The sequence below is a fragment of the Erythrolamprus reginae genome, chromosome 5, assembly GCF_031021105.1.
Source record: "Erythrolamprus reginae isolate rEryReg1 chromosome 5, rEryReg1.hap1, whole genome shotgun sequence".
Classification (NCBI taxonomy): domain Eukaryota; kingdom Metazoa; phylum Chordata; class Lepidosauria; order Squamata; family Dipsadidae; genus Erythrolamprus; species Erythrolamprus reginae.
In genome coordinates, this window is record NC_091954.1 from 28,036,395 (window position 1) to 28,056,241 (window position 19,847).

Consider the following 19,847-nt stretch of genomic DNA (forward strand, 5'->3'; position numbering starts at 1 on the left):
AGGAAAACAAATTTGTCAATCAAATTGTTATGCATCTTATATATTACACTACATATACTACTTATATCATTCTCTTCACTCAAATAGTTCAAAAACCTATGTGTTATTTTATATCACCGTAAGGTGCCCAGGTTAGCTGAGGAATCAGGATGCCTTGAAAATGAAATATTAAATTAAAATAAAATCAGGAAGACTTAAAGTGGCAAGTAATGATTTAATCCCATCTTTGTAAGATATTTTAAAGTGTACATTTCACAAGCCACAATTATTATTTATTTACTTACTCTATTTTTATGCTGCTCTTCTCCTTAGACTCAGGGCAGCTTACAACATGTTAGCAATAGCACTTTTTTAACAGAGCCAACATATTGCCCCCACAATCCAGGTCCTCCTTTTACCCACCTCAGAAGGATGGAAGGCTGAGTCAAACCTTGTGCCGGTAATGAGATTTGAACTGCTGACCTGCAGATCTAGCAGTCAGCTTCAGTAGCCTGCAGTACTGCACTCTACCCACTGCACCACCCTGGCTCATTTGAAACATATCTTAAAAAATTATGACTTAGGTTAAAATTCTGAACCTGGGAGCAAAAGTAGATTTCATCCTGACTGAGCATAATGTGTAGTACTATTAACCATAATGCATTTTTAAAATCTGGAAATGGATTTATAGACTGTTCTCCTTAAGTATGTAATAGATAACTTTTATCCCATTGAGCATTTTAACCAAAATAGTTGTTATAATGACATGGGTTGACTACTTCCACATTGATATTAAACTGATGAATTATAAGTCAACATATTTAAGGGACCACACTTCTCTGAAATATTTCATTATAAACTTACAGTTTTCCATCGTTTCCAATATCTACTGTATATAAAAAGGAGAAAGCAGTGAATTTACCTTAATAACCAAATCAAATTTCTGATGAAAGTCCCTGTTTATCGGCTTTAGAAGACTGAGTTTAGCAGTGGTAGCATTCATACTGAAATATTGGGAATAATCCTCAGGAGTCCCTAGGGAAAAAAAATCACAAAAAAATCACTTTGGAAAACCATAACTTAATTTAACACTCCTGTTTTGTTTAAGAAAAGTAACAAATCTTCTGTTCCCGGGTCACCCTGACCCGGACCGAAAACTCTTCATTTGCAGTGCTTATGTTTGGTCAATTTGAATACTTTTTTCACTTGGAAAGTAGTCTGAACATTTCTGCACACAATGATATGAAAATTGAACTGAAGAAATTAATCCTTATTGGTTTATTTTGCACATAAATATGCCTCCCCCCCCCCGTTTTTGTGAATTTTCTTTAGGTTTATTGATAATTATGCCTGCAAAATACATTCTATTTTACTAAAGTTGGTGTGGGATTGGTAGCTTGAACATTTCTGAACATAATGATATGAAAATTGAACTGGAAAAATTGATGCATATTGGTTTATTTTGTTGATGAAATGCACGCCCCCCGTTTTTTTAAAATAGTCTTCACTTTATGGATAGTTTTGCTAGCAAAATACATTCTATTTTACTAAAGTTGGTGTGGGATTGGTAGCTTGAACATTTCTGAACATAATGATATGAAAATTGAACTGGAAAAATTGATGCATATTGGTTTATTTTGCACATAAATGTATGCCTCCCCCCGTGTTCAATTATTTCAATTTATATAAAAATTATGCTGTTAATTTCAAACTTACATACTTTTTTTTAGTAAAATGGATTTGTTTCATAAAATTAGTTCTCTGGCTACAATGTGGTTGATTTTCAAAAGGATATTCCAAATATTTCTAGACAAATATGTATAAACAGTGACAATAATGGCACATAGCAAGGCCGGGGGGGGGCTTTTGTGGCAAAAATAAACCAATAAGAACCATTTTTTTCAGTTCATTTATATTTTTCTTATATTCAGAAATGTTCAATTTAGTATATCAAACCTTTTGGGGGAAAATTCCTTAGGGATTTGTAGCCTTAAAAAATAGAAATTGTCACGAAATTCAAAAAGGATGGGGGGAGGGGCTTTTTGATCAAAATAAAAATATAAGTCTCAAATTTTCCGGTTCAATTTTCATATCATTATGTTCATAAATGTTCAAACTAGTTTTCCAGTTGAAAAAGTTTTCAAAAAGATCAAATTCAAGTACCTAAAAAAATTATTTTTGGTCCGGTCATATACGAACAGAAACAGACTCGAAGTTATGATTTTTTTTTGCCCAGAAAACAATTAGCCACCCCCCAAAAAATATTTTTTGATGATCAGCATTGTTAAATTGAGTAAATGAATGCCTAAGATTTTAAAGAATATTTCGGATTTGGAGCATAAAAAAATAAAAAGTGAAAATGGTTGCAAGCAGCCGAGGGGGGGGGGGGAGGGCCTTATTTCTGATATTAAAAAACCAATAAGAATCATTTTTTTCAGTTCCTTTATATTTTTCTTATATTCAGAAATGTTCAAGCTACCAATCCCACACCAACTTTAGTAAAATAGAATGCATTTTGCAAGCAAAACTATCCATAAATTGAAAAAAATTTCACAAAAATGGGGGGGCGTGCATTATATTCGCAAAATAAACCAATAAGATTTACTTTTTTCATTTCAATTTTCATATCATTGTGTGCAGAAATGTTCAGACTACTTTCCAAGTGAAAAAAGCTTTCAAAAAGACCAAACATAAGCACTGCAAATGAAGAGTTTTCGGTCCGGGTCAGGGTGACCCGGGAACAGAAGATTTGTAACTTTTTTTGCCCAGCAAAAACTAAGCCCCCCACCCCCCCCCCAAAAAAAAATTATCATAGAGAGAACCCCTGAAATGATGAATAGTCATGAAATTTCAAGTTTCAGATATGCAGGGAAAATTTTTTACAGGGACTCAAACTTGGCTTCGGGTCACATACGACCCGAACAGAACAGCAAAATGATGTTCATATCATTTGTCTTCAAAGCAATCATGATTATATAAATTTATATTTTATTTATAAATTTATATTTTATTGTTTTAGTCTCATAAGATGCCCTGCAAGGAGATCTACTAAGACCAAAAATGGACAATTTCTGATTGTTGGGAGATTGCTGAATTTTTGATGTGACATTTATAGATTTTTTTTCCCCCTGGAATTCTTTTCCTGTCAATCCTTCATAACCAAGGATGTCAATAGCATTTTCTGTATCTGGAATTTGGCACAACAACATAAAAGATTGTATTGGTCTGTGTGCATAACGTTAAAAAATAAAAATAAAGATAACAACTTTAAATACAAGCAAAACTAAACATAACATCCATTTGCAATGTTTGCAATGTTCCTTTGGGAAATACATTTTCATTTTCTTACCAGCACTGCTTTTCAATTGCACAGCCTATTTCTCCTGACAAAACAGCACTTACTAGTGTTAACAATTATACCTCTTGCTGTGCTGACAATATGTGCATAGAGAGCATTCATGCATGAAGCAGATAAATGCTTCTCCCACTGCATGGGCTTGTAAAGCTATTTTCACGGTTGCATTTTGAAACTAGGGTCCTAAATTCAGGATGGTAATTATTGCAAGCTGCCGTTTTCCCTTCCCAGATTGAAAAACGATAAGCAGAAGTGTTTGCAATAACATTGACAAACAACTATTTAACATTATGCACAGTTCAAGGGAGGACATGTGAAATTATGACCCCTTGCTTGTTTTTTAATTAATAAATAACACATCTTCTCATTAATTAATTACAAGATTTACTAGCCACTCACTAACAATTTTGAAGGCCTTCTACATCCCATGCAGGTGTGCAAACAAGTTCATATAAATCAAGATGCCTGTATCGAACTGATAGTTAAACTAGCAAAAATAAATAAATCTACGCATGCACATGGAATATTAAAAAAAGCAATAGAGTCACAGAAAGGTAAAAAGAAGAGAAGAGGCAAGAGAGACTAGAAAAGTTTGTACCTGGTGCTGCAAAAAATGCAAAACAAGCACCCAATAAATGTTTATTGGAAAGATTTTGGAGTTACAATATTCAGGTTTTTTTTCAAGTGGCGCGTACCGAAAGCAGACATCTGAAAATGCTTTCAGTTCTCTACAGATGATACAATACAGGTAGGTCAGGGTAGACAAGCACTGAAGGGCAGGGAGTTCACCTCTACCTCCTGATATTCTGCAAGGATGGAAGAGGCCATCTGATAATACACTACTCCAAAAAATAAAGGGAACACTTAAACAACACAACATAACTCCAAGTAAATCAAACTTCTGTGAAATAAAACTGTCAACTTAGGAAGCAAGACTCAATTCGGCAGAGTCTCTTGCTGAGGCCTGGAACAAGGCTGCAGCGGAGGCTCTTGACCGGATTGCGCTGTTGCCACCTCTCTAGGGCACTAGACCCCGTAGAGCTCCATGGTTCAACGAGGAGCTTCGGGAGTTGAAACACCAGAAGAGACGTCTAGAGAAGCGATGGAGGAAGAGTAAGTCCGAATCCGATCACTTGTAAGAGCTTATATTAAGACTTACAAAGTGGCGCTCAAGGCGGCAAGATGCACGTATCATGCCGCCTTGATTGCATCAGCGGAATCCTGCCTGGGGGAGTTGGGGAGCCCTTACAGAGTAGTGCCGAGAATTTTAACATGTTTCTTGCTGATAAAATTGCTTGGATCTGGGCAGACCTCGACTCCAATTGGATAACAGAGTCAACTGACAACAAGTCAGTCGAGGTGACTGGGGCTCGTACTTGTCCACCTGTCTGGGAAGAGTTTGATCTGGTGACACCTGATGAAGTGGACAAGGCCATTGGAGTTGTGAGTTCCACCACCTGCTTACTGGATTCGTGTCCCTCCTGGCTGCTCTCCGCCAGCAGGGAGATGACACAGAGCTGGGTCCAGGAGATTGTCAATGCTTCTTTGAGGAGGGGGTCCTTTCCGGATCCCTACAAGGAGGCACTTTTTCACCCCCTCCTCAAGAAGCCTTCCCTGGACCCAGCCATTCTTAACAACTATCGGCCAGTCTCCAATCTTCCCTTTATGGGGAAGGTTGTTGAGAAGGTGGTGGCGCTCCAACTTCAGCGGTCCTTGGAAGAAACCGATTATCTAGGGCCTCAACAGTCAGGATTCAGGCTCGGCTACAGCACGGAAACTGCTTTGGTCGCGTTGATGGATGATTTTTGGCAGGCCCGGGACAGGGGTTTATCCTCTGTCCTGGTGCTTCTTGACCTCTCAGCAGCCTTCGATACCATTGACCATGGTATCCTTCTGCGTCAGCTGGAGGGGTTGGGAGTGGGAGGCACTGCTCTTCAGTGGTTCTCCTCCTACCTTTCCGGTCGGTCACAGTCGGTGTTAGTGGGGGGTCAGAGGTCGACTTCAAGTTACTCCCTTGTGGGGTGCCTCAGGGGTCGGTCCTCCCCCCTGCTATTCAATATCTACATGAAACCACTGGGTGAGATCATCCAAGGGCATGGGGCGAGGTGTCATCAGTATGCTAATGATACCCAGTTGTACATCTCCACCCATGTCCAGTCAATGAAGCAGTGGAAGTGATGTGCCTGTGTCTACAGGCTCTTGGGGTCTGGATGAGTGTCAACAGACTCAAACTCAACCCAGATGAGACGGAGTAGCTATGGGTTCTGCCTCCCAGGGACAATCCCATCTGTCCCTCCATAACCCTGGGGGGGATTATTGATCCCCTCAGAGAGGGTCCGCAACTTGGGCGACCTCCTCGATCCACAGCTCACATTAGAGAACCATCTTTTAGCTGTGTCACGGGGGACGTTTGCCCAGGTTCGCCTAATGCACCAGTTGCGGCCCTATCTGGACCGGGACTCACTGCTCACAGTCACTCATGCAATCATCACCTCGAGGTTCGACTACTGTAATGCTCTCTACATGGGGCCACCTTTGAAAAGTGTTCGGAAACTTCAGATCGTGCAGAATGCAGCTGCGAGAGCAATCATGGGCTTCCCTAGGTATGCCCATGTTACACCAACACTCCGCAGTCTGCATTGGTTGCCGATCAGTTTCCGGTCACAATTCAAAGTGTTTCAAAGCCCTTCATGGCATCGGACCAGATGCCACAATTCAAAGCCCTTCATGGCATCGGACCAGAATATCTCTGGGACTGCCTTCTACCGCATGAATCCCAGCAACGGGTTAGGTCCCACAGAGTTGGCCTTCTCTGGGTCCCATCGACTAAACAATTTCGTTTGGTGGGACCCAGGGGAAGAGCCTTCTCTGTGGCAGCCCCGACCCTCTGGAACCAGCTCCCCCCGGAGATTAGAACTGCCCCCACCTTCCTTGCCTTTCACAAACTCCTTAAAACCCATCTCTGTCGTCAGGCATTGGGGAATTGAGACATCTCCCCCGGGCCTATACAGTTTATGCATGGCATGGTAGTGTGTATGTTTGCTTTAAATAATGGGGTTTTTATTGTTTTTTAATTATTAGATTTGTTGTACATTGTTTTGTTGTTGCTGTGAGCCGCCCCGAGTCTACGGAGAGGGGCGGCATACAAATCTAATAAATGAATGAATGAATGAATGAACGAACAAACAAACAAACAAACAAACAAACAAACAAACAAACAAACAAACACTGCTCCCTAGAACATGCTGTTGTGCACATTCAACTTTGTACAGACCAAAATATTCAATGAGAATATTTCATTTATTAAGATCTAGGATGTGTTATTTGAGTGTTCCCTTTAATTTTTTGAGCAGTATATGATGATATCAGAGGAAGTGGCTGGGTTGAAATTCTACAACTCACATTTTACTGAAGGAGAATTAAGGATAGGAATGGGAATGGAAAGGTGGTGGGGTTTTTTTTCTCCTTTTCTACTTGTGCTTTAACTGTAGAAATCTCAGGTCAAGTTGTCTTGTTCTAGCAAAATATTGTAAAATAAGGGCAGAGGAAGGGAGGATGAAAATATTAGCTAGGAGAAATTGCTAAAGAAAAAAATAATCATTGTGTGTATCTTATATATCAGGGGTGGGCAATTAATTTTGCCATGGGGCCGCATGAGAAATTGGGATGGTTTTAGAGGGGCGGATTAATACAATTAACTCAGTTCTACCCAATACTGTATATTATTGGTTAGAACTGAGTTAATTATATTATAATTATAAATTATAATTATACCTTATATTACATTATATATATTATGTATATAATTATATATTATATAATATTATATATTATATATAATTATAATGATAAATGAATTGCCCACCCCTTCCTTCCTTCCTTCCTTCCTTCCTTCCTCCATTTTTCCTTCTTTCGTTCCTTCCTTCCTGCCTCCCTCCATTTCTCCCTCCTTCCTTCCAATCTCCGCGGGCCAGTAACAGACAGTGGGCAGGCCACATACGGCCCGCAGGCCGTCCTTTGCCCAGGTCTGTTATATATAAAAGGTAAAGTTGTGTCACTTGTTTCAGTCTGTAACAAACAGAGATGGAAGTGACCTTGGAGGTCATCTAGTTCAACCCCCTGCTCATGCAGGAGACCTATACTAGGGATTCAAACTGCCGACCTTTCTGCTCAACAAGCTCAGTGTTTTAACCACCAAGACACCCAGTCTAAAGTCAGTTATGTCTGCCTCTCAGGCAAAATGCTCATCTCTGTTTCTTGGCTGAGGGAGCCAGTGTTGTCCGTAGACAGTTTCTGTGACTCTGTCCTCAGCATGACTATATGCTAAAGGCTGGCAGAATGCTGTTACCTTCCCACTGAAGTGGTATCTACTTGCATTTTCATGCTTTCAAATGGCTAGGTGTACAGAAACTGGGCAAGTAGCGGGAGCTCACTCTGTGAGTTCGGGTCTTGAACCCGAGCTGTCAGCTCTCATCTGACAAGCTCAGGGCCTTTAACTGCCGAGCCATCACACCATGCACTAAAATCTGTTATATAAAACACTTATGTGGATTCAGTGAAATGTGAAAGATTAAAGACTGGGCATATTAAATCCTGAAATTTATCCTGAAATTTAATGGTATTGGAATCGCTCAAGCTATAAGAACAAATCAATCCAAGTTGCTTTTTTTAATTAAACAAAAATCTTTTTTTTTTTTTGTATCTTCTGGCATTTTTCTAAGAAAGAACAACTAATTCAATTTGGAGGAACATCACGGCATGTTTATTTAATATATTTTGATTGTTATAACATTGGTTCATAAATGACCAAGTTCGCAGTTTATTTTATATCTTAAATTTATTTCCATGTGTCTAATTGTTTTCTGCCACCCACTATCACAAAGCTTTGAACAATTGCCAAAGTCCTTGATTAGAAACTGCTAATTTTTAGCCTTTTAAGGTCAAATTATGCCATTCTAGGCATAGTCTTTTGAAGACAATGAGTTTTAGGATGCTGCCTGCAAGCATGCACTGAGGATATGAGACTCTTGGATGAACAGCAGTTTGGTTCAATAAATGATGCTCTTTTTGGTATTTCATTTAAAGAACCCCAGTTTGATCACCGAAACTGAGTATCAATGCGTCAGCATAGAATCAATAGCTGCACGACTTAAGTACCCCAACTTTTCTGGGTTGGTGGCTTGGGGGAGAGCCAGGTGCGTTTAGACACAGATGCATGTGTACAAATAGGGCTGCACATTAACATGTGATGCAAGCATGGCCAAGAATGTGCACGAGAAATGCAAACAGGGCTGCAAGCATGCATGTGATGCAAACAAGGTGGCAAGCCCATGTGCAAAGCTCACGGCGATGCTAATGCCCATGTAACACTCGCAGCCATGCTAGCATGAATGGGATGTGTGTGCATTCACTGGCCAGCCGCTCACCTGGCTCAGTGTCAATAGGTGGGTCATGATCCATAGGTTGGGGCCCTCTGACTTAAGGCATTAGTTTTCCCAAACACTGATCTCAGCTGAGCCTATTTCATCAATGTAGGACTAAAATCTGTCTAAGCTTCCCAGTCTGACACATCCCAGATTTATTGGGGCTATTTCCTGGAGTCACAGAGAGGAAAGCTGCTTTGAAAATCAAAGGAAAAAAAACACCAATGTAGGAATGGATTTGCTTTCATCTTACATAGACTTAGAGCCAGGGTAATAAATAGCACTCCTCCACAAACCTGCCTTCCAGAGAAATATACCTAAGCTTTGGCTGATAGACAAAAAGGACATTCTAACCTCCCCACCTCCAAAAGAGATAAATAAGGATTCCGAAAGAAAGAGCTATGGATATAGATCCTTGAAGGGGGGGGGGGGAACAGTAAACAGTATGTATTTGAAATAGCATTCTGTAAAAAAATAAAATGACACAAGCTGAGAAAGGATAGGCAAGTTAAGTGCATATCATAATAGTCCTGTGGAATATCAGAAGCTAGCAACCAATACTGTACACTCAGAAAGAAAGAAAGATTAAACTGCATGCTTTTTATGTAGAAGATTATAGACTTTACCACTGGAGCTATAGGTTGCACAATCAGGGAATAAAGACAGGGTCCCTGGATATTTCTATTAATTATAGTAGATAATAAGGAGTTACTTAGGTAATAAGACAGTTCATATGTTCATTTTAATCATTTAAGTTAATTATGATGATATTTGTCCATTGTGTTTGAAGGGTGTTGTGGTTCAGCCTGGGACCCCTCCGGGAATGGCTGATTTGCTGTCGGCTTCCAGCTCAGAGGGAGAGGCTGAGGACCAGGAGGTGCAGACTGACGAGGAAGCGGAATCCCAGGCTGAAGAAGAAGGACAGCCAGAGTTCCACCAGGGGGAGCTCTCCCCAGCAAGCAGCCTGGATTCCCTGGGGGAAGATGCTCATGACATCATAGATATGCGACAAAGGAGGGCTAATCAGAGACGAACTCAATTGGCTAGGTATTTCCAGCATTAGAGGTCACAGCTGGGTTTGGGTGTGGTGCTTGGGAAAGGATAAAAGGCGGCCCCACCCTTCCTGGCTTGTGGAGTTTTATCTTGGAGATTCGTGAGACCTGTCTGTGAACTTTGGTGGCTACAATCCTGGTTTGTGCCTTGGACTATTGAAACCTTGGGGGTGTGTGCCAGCAAGAAGCTTGTGAAATTGACTGGACATCAGGACCCTGTTGTAACGTATTGTAACCTGTCTGCTGTGAAGACAGGTTTTCCTTTGTGCTTATTTTTTCCTGCTATAAAATACTTTTGGATTTTACCAGAGTGTCTGGCTGTTTTTTCAGTGGGTGTGGAGGTCTGGGAAAACCCAGACAGAACAAAGGGGAGCCTGATATTTAACAGGTTTTTGGCTGTCCACAATGTGTCCACAAGTGGCTGATAAGGTCTATATAGGTACAAAATGTTCTGCCAGATGTGGGGCAGACATGTGTGGGCACCATTGTTGCAGCATTTGCAGCTCTGGCTTTGCAGAATTATTGCTTCTCTTCTGTTATGATTGTTCTTCTGTCTTTAGATATCTGGTAACCTGGTGGATCAGCATGCACCATGTTGATCGATCTTATACCAGGTTTTCCCAGGAGGTGGTGTCGACATCAAGGGACTTTAAGGAGGCTGTCAACATATCTTTGTATCCCTTTGTCCCCCGTGTGATTACTTTCCTTGAGAGAGCTCACCGCAGAGGAGCTGTTTAGGGATGTGATGTTCTGGCATCCTTGCAACATGTCCCGCCCAGTTTGTTTGGCTTTCATCAGCAGGGTGTGAATTGAGAGGACATCTTTGTCTGGCACCTTATCCTGCCATCGAATCCTCAGAATTCTACGGAGGCAGCAGGTCATGTGGAAGTGGTTCAATTATTATTATGATGGTGAAAACATCAGTCTAGACACCAGGAAATTGTGAATTAAAGTAATGGCCCCCAACATTTTGGAAACTAGGGACTGGTTCCGTGGAGAGAGGTTTTTCTGCAGAATGGAAGGGGTATAGTTTCAGGTGCTATCTACATCCTATAAATAGGACTTTACTTGTTTGAGGGGCCCAGTTTCTGATATGGCCCCATGTTGGTCCATGGACAGGGGGTTGGGGAGTCCAGAATTAAAGTCCTGCCTTAGGCATAAAGACTAATTGGACCAGTCACTGTCTATGGGCCAGTCACTGTCTTTCAGTCTGATCCAACTCACAGGGTTGTTATTGTAGGGAAAATGGAAGGAAGGAATGTTAAGCATATTTTTCATCTTGAGTTAATTTATATAAAAAAATATGGGATATATACAGTATATATACATAAAATGTCTTCAAATATTGTTCCTCTTTATTGTAGTGTTTGATATTTTCTATGGTGGTGCCCCTCATGTTCTGTTTCACAGTCTTCACTAATCATCAAAAACAAACTTTTTAAAAACTTTCACTATTTTATTTTAAACTACCTAAAACTCCTGGATAACACTTTCTGTATAGCAATTCTATGTGGCTGTGATGATTGAATATGGTTTCCATTTGGAGGCGTGATACTTGTCACAATGGCTACATCTTAACAGATTTATTTTCTTCCACAGGTTGCTCTCGATGGAGGGTTCTGTGACTGCTGAATTAACCATATGTTAAAAGAAATGTGAACACAGATGTTTCAATAGTAAACCAACTTATAATTAGTTCATCAAATGGGCTGAGAAATCTGAAACGTCCCTGCTCTATAAATTCAGCTGTAATATAATCTATTCTTCTTGACTTTACTATCTGTTACTCTTACCAAAACATGACAATTTTTGTACCAATCAATGACAGCTGAGCAGCAAGAGGAATTGAACTAATGGAAGGAAACAAATGTAGATTCTCAAGATGTTTAAACAGAAAAAGAAATATATTTCACAGCCCAAAGGGATGTTCAGGAAAAGAAATACAATTTGGAAAATTGCATCTGAATTATCTAGGCATACAATTATACTAATTGTTCAATGGGTAAAAGAGGTATTGTTCTCTTCTATCAACTTTGGGGGACGGACGTCAGCGAAACCTACTTTAGAAACCTATGTTAGAAACTAATTTAACTGAAATCTGCTAAGAAGTAGTATGGTGATGCCACTTCAGCTGTTAAAATAGCCCTATGAAAATCAGTAGCTGGGGCTTCTATCTGTTGAAAATACACCTTGGAAAACCTAAAATTAGCAACACATCATCAAAAATGACTGAAACGGATTTCTGTAAATAATAGATCTAGATGCTGGATCAGAGTATGGGACAGCAAAGGGATCGTGGATAGTGCTTGGCATTGTATTTCATATTTCCTGAATACTGGGGTCATGAAATCAGATGGTTCAGGGTACCCTATTCCATATTAGCAAGGGAATCATCTTATGATTTTAAAAAATCCTACAGTAATTTTAAGAATCCATAAAAGCATTAGAACATAGGTTTTTGTGGATCATTGTTTAGTTCACTGGAGACAAGAAGTATTTTTCTTTCTGGATAAACTACATTGTGATTCATAGAAGTGCTGTGGAATGTTTTATAAAATTTAATGAGATTCTTTGTTGCTAAAATATATGTACAACTGAGAGAATAAATAAAGTATAACATGGAAATGTTATCCATCCATGTTACTAAGGGTGATATATTTTATTTTGTTCTTGGTTGAGAAACTTTGGATTTATACTACAAAATCACTGGCATAATATTTGTAATGGCATCCCATAAGATATGTTGTGGAAATCCTGTTTCTTCTTCAATTTAGATAGGAACAAATACTTAATTTTGATTCCTTACAGCAAGCTACTTTTATTATATTTTGTTACAGCTTTATTGGGTATCTTCTACTTCAGTGTTTCCCAACCTTTTTTGAGCCGCGGCACATTATTCATATTTTCAAAATTCTGGGGAACACTGAGGGGGGGGGGCTAAAGAAAAGTTTGGACAAAAAAAATCTCTTCCTCCATTTCACTCTATTTGTCCCTCCCTCTTTCTCTCTCTCTCTTCCTTCCTTCCCTTCTTTCTCTCTCTCCATCCCTTTCTTTCTTTCTTCCTCTCTTTTTTGCTCTCTTTCTCTCTCCCTCCTTCCCTCCCTCTATGTCTTTCCCTCTCCCTCCTTCCCCCCTCTCTTTCTCTCTCTCTCTTGCTTTCTTTCCCTCTCTCTTGCTTTCTTTCTCTCTCATTCTCTCTCCCCTCCTTTCTCTCTCTCTCTCTCTCTCGTTCACCACGCCGGCAACAGAGAGAAAAAGAAAGAGAGAGAGCCGGAGAGAGAGTGGAGGGAGAGAGCCGGCGGCCGTTGTCTTCGCCTCCGCCCGCCGGCTCTGCAGCTAAGAGGCAGCAGCCATCAGCCCCCTCGCCCTCCCAGACGTCCCCAGCACCCAGCCACGCGCCGCCTCCCGTTAGCCCGGCTGACTTTTCCCTGCTGCCGTTTTCTCTTCATGGCGCAAAGCCACAGTCCCGGACTCCCGGATTGCTCGCTTCTCCAGCCAGCAAGCCGGCTGCCCGGAAAAGCATCGCACTTTTTCAATGCGCGGCACTTTCCTGGGCAGATGGCTTTGCTGACCGGAGAAGCGAGCGATCCGGGAGTCCAGGACTGTGTGGCTTTGCGCCATGAAGAGAAAACGGCTCGGGCAGCAGGGAAAAGTCGGCCGTTTTCTCTTCATGGCGCAAAGCCACACAGTCCCGGACTCCCAGGTTGCTCGCCCCAAGGCAGGAAGCGGCGGCGGAGGAGAGGGGGCAGATCGTGCCCCAAGACAGGAGGCGGCGGCGGCGGAGGAGGAGAGGGGGCGGAACATGCCCCAAGGCAGAAGGCGGTGGAGGAGGAGAGGGGGCAGCTTATGGGGAACGGTGCTTGCAGCTGTCCCCCGGCTACTGCCAGATGCCGCTGTTTCCAGCGCTTTCCTGCTGGGCCCCAAAGAAGGAAGGTGGGAAAAAGTCGGCGCGAATAATGAAGCTCTCCTTTTTCCCACCTTCCTTCTTTGGGACCCAGCAGGAGAGCGCCGGAAACAGCTGCATCGGGCAGTAGCCGGGGGACAGCTGCGAGTGGGAGCTCCAGGTCCGAGGCACCGGCGGTCCGGCACCGGCAGCGCCCCGCCCAGCTGGAGCTTCCCTAGGCTTCGCGGCACACCTGGCCGTGTCTCGCGGCACACTAGTGTGCCGCGGCACACCGGTTGGGAAACGCTGTTCTACTTGTATTGTATATTGGAGATGGTTGTGTAATTGTTGCAAAGCACAGCCTACCCCCAATTCTTTCTACCTTTTCCATAATAAGACAATTCAGACTAAGATACATCATCACTAAATGACTCAGCTTAAATTCAAATAGAAAATAAATCCTGATTAAGTTATTGGAGACTTGATCATCTCAAGTCTTATTCAAAGAAAAGTTGGATTATATCTTACATATTAAATAATTAAAACAGGAATCCATTTTATTCCATTTAGTGGTTTATTATTTAGGTTTATCTATTTAGGTGTATCACAGCAACTTCTAACTTAAAACAGAATTTATGGTTTGTTTCTTTAGTTGTTGAATCCTGTAAAACATACAGTAAATTCATGCCTTCAAAGGTTGGTGCCAGTTTTGAGCATTATTTTGAATTAAGCAGCTAATTTTGAACAAGTGCCACTGCTGATTATCTAAACACTGCTAATTGCAGTGATTACTTACAATGGAATTGTAACACAATGGTGCAATGAGAAACAAATGTAGGACAAATATTGCTTGGCTGCCCATGAAACTGAGAAGAGATTATCACTAAATGCAACATAACTAAGGAGATATTTAATCACACAATAAGGAATAGAAGTAACTGCTTTCTATCACCCAATACTGAGTCCAGAACTCAGATTGCTAAAAGTTCTCAAAGTTTTTCCATCACTTTGAATCTCCTTCATTTAACTGGAAATATCGTCAGTAATCCTGAAATCTTTTGCAATAGCTTGTTGTGCTATGACAATCTAAAATGTTTCATAACCTAATTACAGTGATCCCCCGATTATCGCGAGGGTTCCGTTCCAAGACCCCTCGCGATAATTGATTTTTCAGGATGTAGTGGTGCGGAAGTAAAAACACCATCTGCGCATGCGCGTCCCTTTTTCCATGGCCGCGCATGCGCAGATGGTGTTTTTACTTCCGCACCTGGGAAGACCCAGCAGCTGAGGAGCCGCCTGCCTGCCCGCTTGTCCGCCGCTTTTCAGCTTGTCCGCCGCTTGTCCGCCCGCCGCTTTTCCGCCCACCGCTTTTCCGCTTGTCCGCTGCTTGTCCGCTTGTCCGGCCGCCGCTTGTGCGCCGCTTGTGCGCCGCTTGTCCGCTTGTCCGGCCGCCGCTTTTCTTGTCTGCCCACCGCTTGTCCGCCGCTTGTCCGGCCACCTCTTGTCCGCCGCTCTGGGAGTTGAAGACCCAAGGAAGGTTCCTTCAGCCGCCCACCAGCTGATCTGCTCGGCAGCGCAGTAGCAGCGAGGAGCCGAAGATGGGGTTTCCCCGTTGCCCACGCAAAGGGGAAACCCCATCTTCGGCTCCTCACTGCTACTGCGCTGCCGAGCAGATCAGCTGGTGGGCGGCCGAAGAAACCTTCCCTGGGTGCCGCCCGCCGCTCGAGAGCAAGAGGGGGAGAGATAGAGAAAGAGAGAGAAGGAAAGAAAGCGATGAGAGAGGGAGGAAGAGAGTGTGAGAGAGGAAGAAGCAAGATAGAGAAAGAGAGAGAGAAAGAAAGATGAGAAAGGAAGGGAGTGACGTCATCAGGTGGAAAAATCGCGATATAGCGTTTCGCAAAGATCGAGATCGCGAAACTCGGGGGATCACTGTATTCAGAAGAAAAGTGGCAACTGAAATGTTGAATGTAAGGTCTGATAATTAGAAGACAAGACAGTATGAATCTTTCAAACACACAAAAAATATCGCTTTGTTTTCATGCATATTGACACTGATGTCTCAGTGTGAAAACACACTGGTTTTTTGCTGTCTCTATCTTTTATATGGTTTTTCTTTTACTAGTGCAACACAACAGAATCAATGACACAATATACAGAGAAGCAATTGATTGGATTCTTCTATCTACTTCCTTTACTACAAGCAAAGGAAAGAAATAATAATTTGTAATACACAAGAGGAACCATGCAAAAAAATTTTTGCCTAGAACTATGACATAGCTGAGGGTATGTGATGCATTGCCCTAGGTCAGTTGATTTTCAACTTTCTGGAGGGTGTGGGAGTCCATTTTTGCCCTCCCAAGACTTCAGGAAAGCTTCTGGTCCATGTGAATGGTAAAAAATGGACCCAATGAAACTACCAGAAGTTCCAGTAGGCCCATTGGGCTGTTTTTCACCCTTCCCGGGTTCAATCCAGAGGCTTCAGCGAGGCCTGTGTACATGTGTGCGGGGGAGTGGGGGGAGGTTGTGTGCACATGCATGGGAGAGGGCATTGCATTATGGGTGTGGGCACGCACATGTGTGCTATCTCACATGGGTGCGCCCTTTTGGCACCCAAGCAAAAAAAGGCCTAGAACAAAACCCAATATACAAAATATCCAATATTTGTTTTCTACTCCCCACATAATCTTTGCCTGCCTCCTCCTATTGCAGTCTTTGTCTTTGTAAGAGACAGTGAAATTATCAAATACTAACCAACTAAGATGGAATAGAGTATTCCTGGACGATCAGCAGCAGGCTGGATGTTGCGATCCTGATCTATAGCTTGAATTGGTGGTGTAACATTGATTGGGTTTAGTCGTGCCTGGAATGAAAATTAGATGTTTTAAAGTGGCATTCTTAACACAGAGGATTTTCCGGGTACATTAAAAGGTAACAATTATTAAACACAGGTAATATAGTTAAATAAATATATAGGCTTGAAGAACAGGATATGAACTAACGTTAGATAAAATGCAATTTCAGGACTGGTCCAGATTTATTAAACCATATAGATTTTCCATACGCCGTTTAAGTACATAATGAAAGATATTTCCATCATAGTGTGGAACACTGGAAAGGTGTTAGTGCTTTATAATAGGTCCACAGTATTTCTTCTGGGAAGGAAATAGAACTTATTTAGCTATAAGCTAAATGCTGGAAAATTTTGCTCAATTATTATAGAATTTTATTATTACATAAAACGGAAACATGGTAATTGCTTAAATTATTGTCTCCTCCCCAAATAAAATGAGATTATATGTTTTCAAGTCAGTGATATACCGCTTTAAAAAATAAAGGGAACACTCTTATTTAATATTTCATTTGCACAACTATTCCATTTGCATAACAGCATGTGAAATTGACTATCAATCAGAGTTGCTTCCTAAGTGGAAAGTTTGATTTCACAGAAGTTTGATTTACTTGAAGTTATATTCTGTTTTTTTAAGTGTCCCCTTTATTTTTTTGAGTAGTGTATTTCACTGATATATTTTTCTGGCCAATAAAGATGTCAGGGATTGCATTTGCTCTCAAAGCCACCCAAATTCTGATATCTAGGCAAAGACAATCAAGATCATTAATGGAAAGATAGACTTTATTTTAGCTCTGCAGCTGACTGATTGGTACAGTGACTATATTTTCTTTGAAAAATAAAGGACAATCCTGAAAAAGATCAAATCTAAAAGAAGTTTATAAGGGTTAGAAAAAAGAGTACGTAACTGCTTTACAAAGGAAAGTTCAAAAGCAAAGTCAAGAAAAACTCTACAAGAACATACATACTAATAAAAAAAAATCTAAAAGCCATAAAAATCTAAGAAGCAAGTAATAGAAAGGATTTCTGCAATCAGACTGTGCATTAAGTGATACCATTTGTATGGTAAGAGTTAAATGGCCAAAATAAAGGATAAAAGTGACTTTTTGCAAAATGAATAAATCTAAATGACAGCTTTCTAAAAGAAAGGACTGTCCTTTATAATAAAGAACATTATGTTCATAGTACATGCTGGGAAAGAACTATTTGGCAATGCAGTGATTTCTGGAATCATTAAAGCAGCCGTAGAGCTAAGATTGGTATTGCCTTCTATAGTATCTTATATAAGGAACATACGAAATGTTTTTTTTTAAATATATAGGCTCTAAATCCAAAAGTAATTTAACTGTGATCCCAGTGTTGTAATAGATGTGATTTGATTTGATATAAGCTGCAATCAAAATACTGCTGTAGAAGAAGAAATACTCTCATGGAAAAAAGTTCAAACCAGGAGAAAATGAGCTTTATCTGCATTTTTTCCCTTGGAAACATATTGCTGAATTTCAAAGCATGTATGCAAAATGAGCTATAAATTTTTAAAAAGGAGAAAAAGACAAGTAATTATGCATAGCAGGCTTCTTTTGAATTTGGTATTATATACTCGTCACATGACAGAAAGATAAACTGTGAAATGTTTATTTAGAGGTACTAACATTGGAATATGTATGCTATAATTTTAAACTTCTATCACAACAACATTATCTTATTAGGATTTGGAACTTTTTAAAAAAGTTAATGATTTGCCTTGACATAAGTATTCAGCAAAATTCTAACACTGTGTAGCCAGAGATGATTAAAATCAATATTACTGATCTGATTTTTTTGTTACCTATTTTTGGAGAATATGCTGACCCCAAAGCCCAAATTATTACTAAAAAAACACAGTTTATGTGTGAAATAAACAATTTTATCTGGATAGTTTAAATAAACATAAAAGTAAAGGGTGGAAGAATTCACATAATTTTGTGCGCAACCACCATTACTGCACATTTTCCTCTGATATACAAATCAATTGCACTTCATTCATTTTTTCTTTGTTAAAAGAGAGAGTTGGTTTGTTCAACTGTTGATTGATGCCAGAAAAGAATATTTTTTTGCATATTGATTGCATATTGAGGCAAGTGTCCTGGATTGTCCTGGCTGGAGATGTTGGAGGTGGGCCGGGGACGCTGGTGCGCTGCTGGTGGGAGCGCCCAACGCCGGAGGGTCTGCCGACCGAAGGGCCAGCATGGAGAGGCCGGACCGACTGTCGTTGCTGGGAACGAGGTCTGTGAGGAGAGAGGAGCTGAGGAGGATGTTAGGGCGACGCCGAGGCTGTATTGTGAGCGTTTGGAGCTGTGGAATAAACGTTTGCCGAGAACCGGGGGTCCTGGGCGGAGCCAAGGAGCCGGAGGCAAAACTGGGCAACAACAAGAGGAGATGACTTATCCAGGACTGGGACATTCCCCTACCCCAACCCCCCTCTTTTTTGCCTTTTTTCGGGGACATAGAACATACTATTAATCCAGAACTTAGTAACTGAGAACTGATACGACCTTGCTGCTAACCAAATCCCTATATTCCTATATTCTCTATATATACACTTTATACACTGCTGATTAGATTGGATCCATTGTAATTAACTAAATTATTATATTATTATCCATATTTTATATTTTTATATTTTTATGTGTATCTATTACCTCTGTTAGTATTTTAATTTTTAGTATTTTTAACTATAAATTGATTTACTTTTAACTAAATCATTGGGGGGGTTTAATGATGGACAATTGGGGAGGGTGTAGTATGTATGGAGTGAATGATTGGTATGGATGGGATGGATGGGAATGGGGTTGCAATATGGGTGAAATGAATGGGAAGGATGAAAGTAACATAGTTGGCCCACCTGGCGCTGGAGAGGCAGGAGGGTGGGAGGCACCTATCTCTGGGGGGACAGAGGGTCAGAACATCCCGGTGTTGCTGGGGAGAGGCAGATATGGTGGGGGCCACAGAATTAGCCGTTCCAGGGGAACGAGGGATCGTTGCGTAATAACGATCCCTTGTTCTGGCTCTGTGAGTTCAACCTTGGATACTGGTGATGAGTGTAATTCTGGCCCTGGGCTCAGGTTGCTGATACTTAATGCCAGGTCGGTGGTAAATAAAGCTCTCCTCATCCGGGATTTAATCCTGGATGAGGAGGCCGACCTGGCATGTATTACTGAAACCTGGCTGGGCACAGAGGGAGGAGTTCCTCTCTCTGAAATTTGCCCAGCTGGGTTTCCGATATGGCATCAACCTCGACCCCAGGGAAGGGGGGGAGGAGTGGCTA

General features: G+C 41.2%; 1 protein-coding gene across 4 annotated transcripts in view; it reads right to left on the reverse strand.

Annotated features, from left to right (window-relative positions):
• The window catches only part of PCDH15 (protocadherin related 15), a 1,574,801-nt gene that overhangs the window by 427,968 nt on the left and 1,126,986 nt on the right, over positions 1-19,847 (reverse strand). For all 4 annotated transcript variants that reach the window (XM_070752283.1, XM_070752284.1, XM_070752286.1 and 1 more), the window contains 2 exons: positions 16,444-16,552; positions 902-1,014 (listed from right to left, as the gene is read on the reverse strand). In XM_070752283.1, coding sequence (XP_070608384.1) covers positions 902-1,014; positions 16,444-16,552 — 222 coding nt within the window. The remainder of the gene's footprint in view (positions 1-901; positions 1,015-16,443; positions 16,553-19,847) is intronic.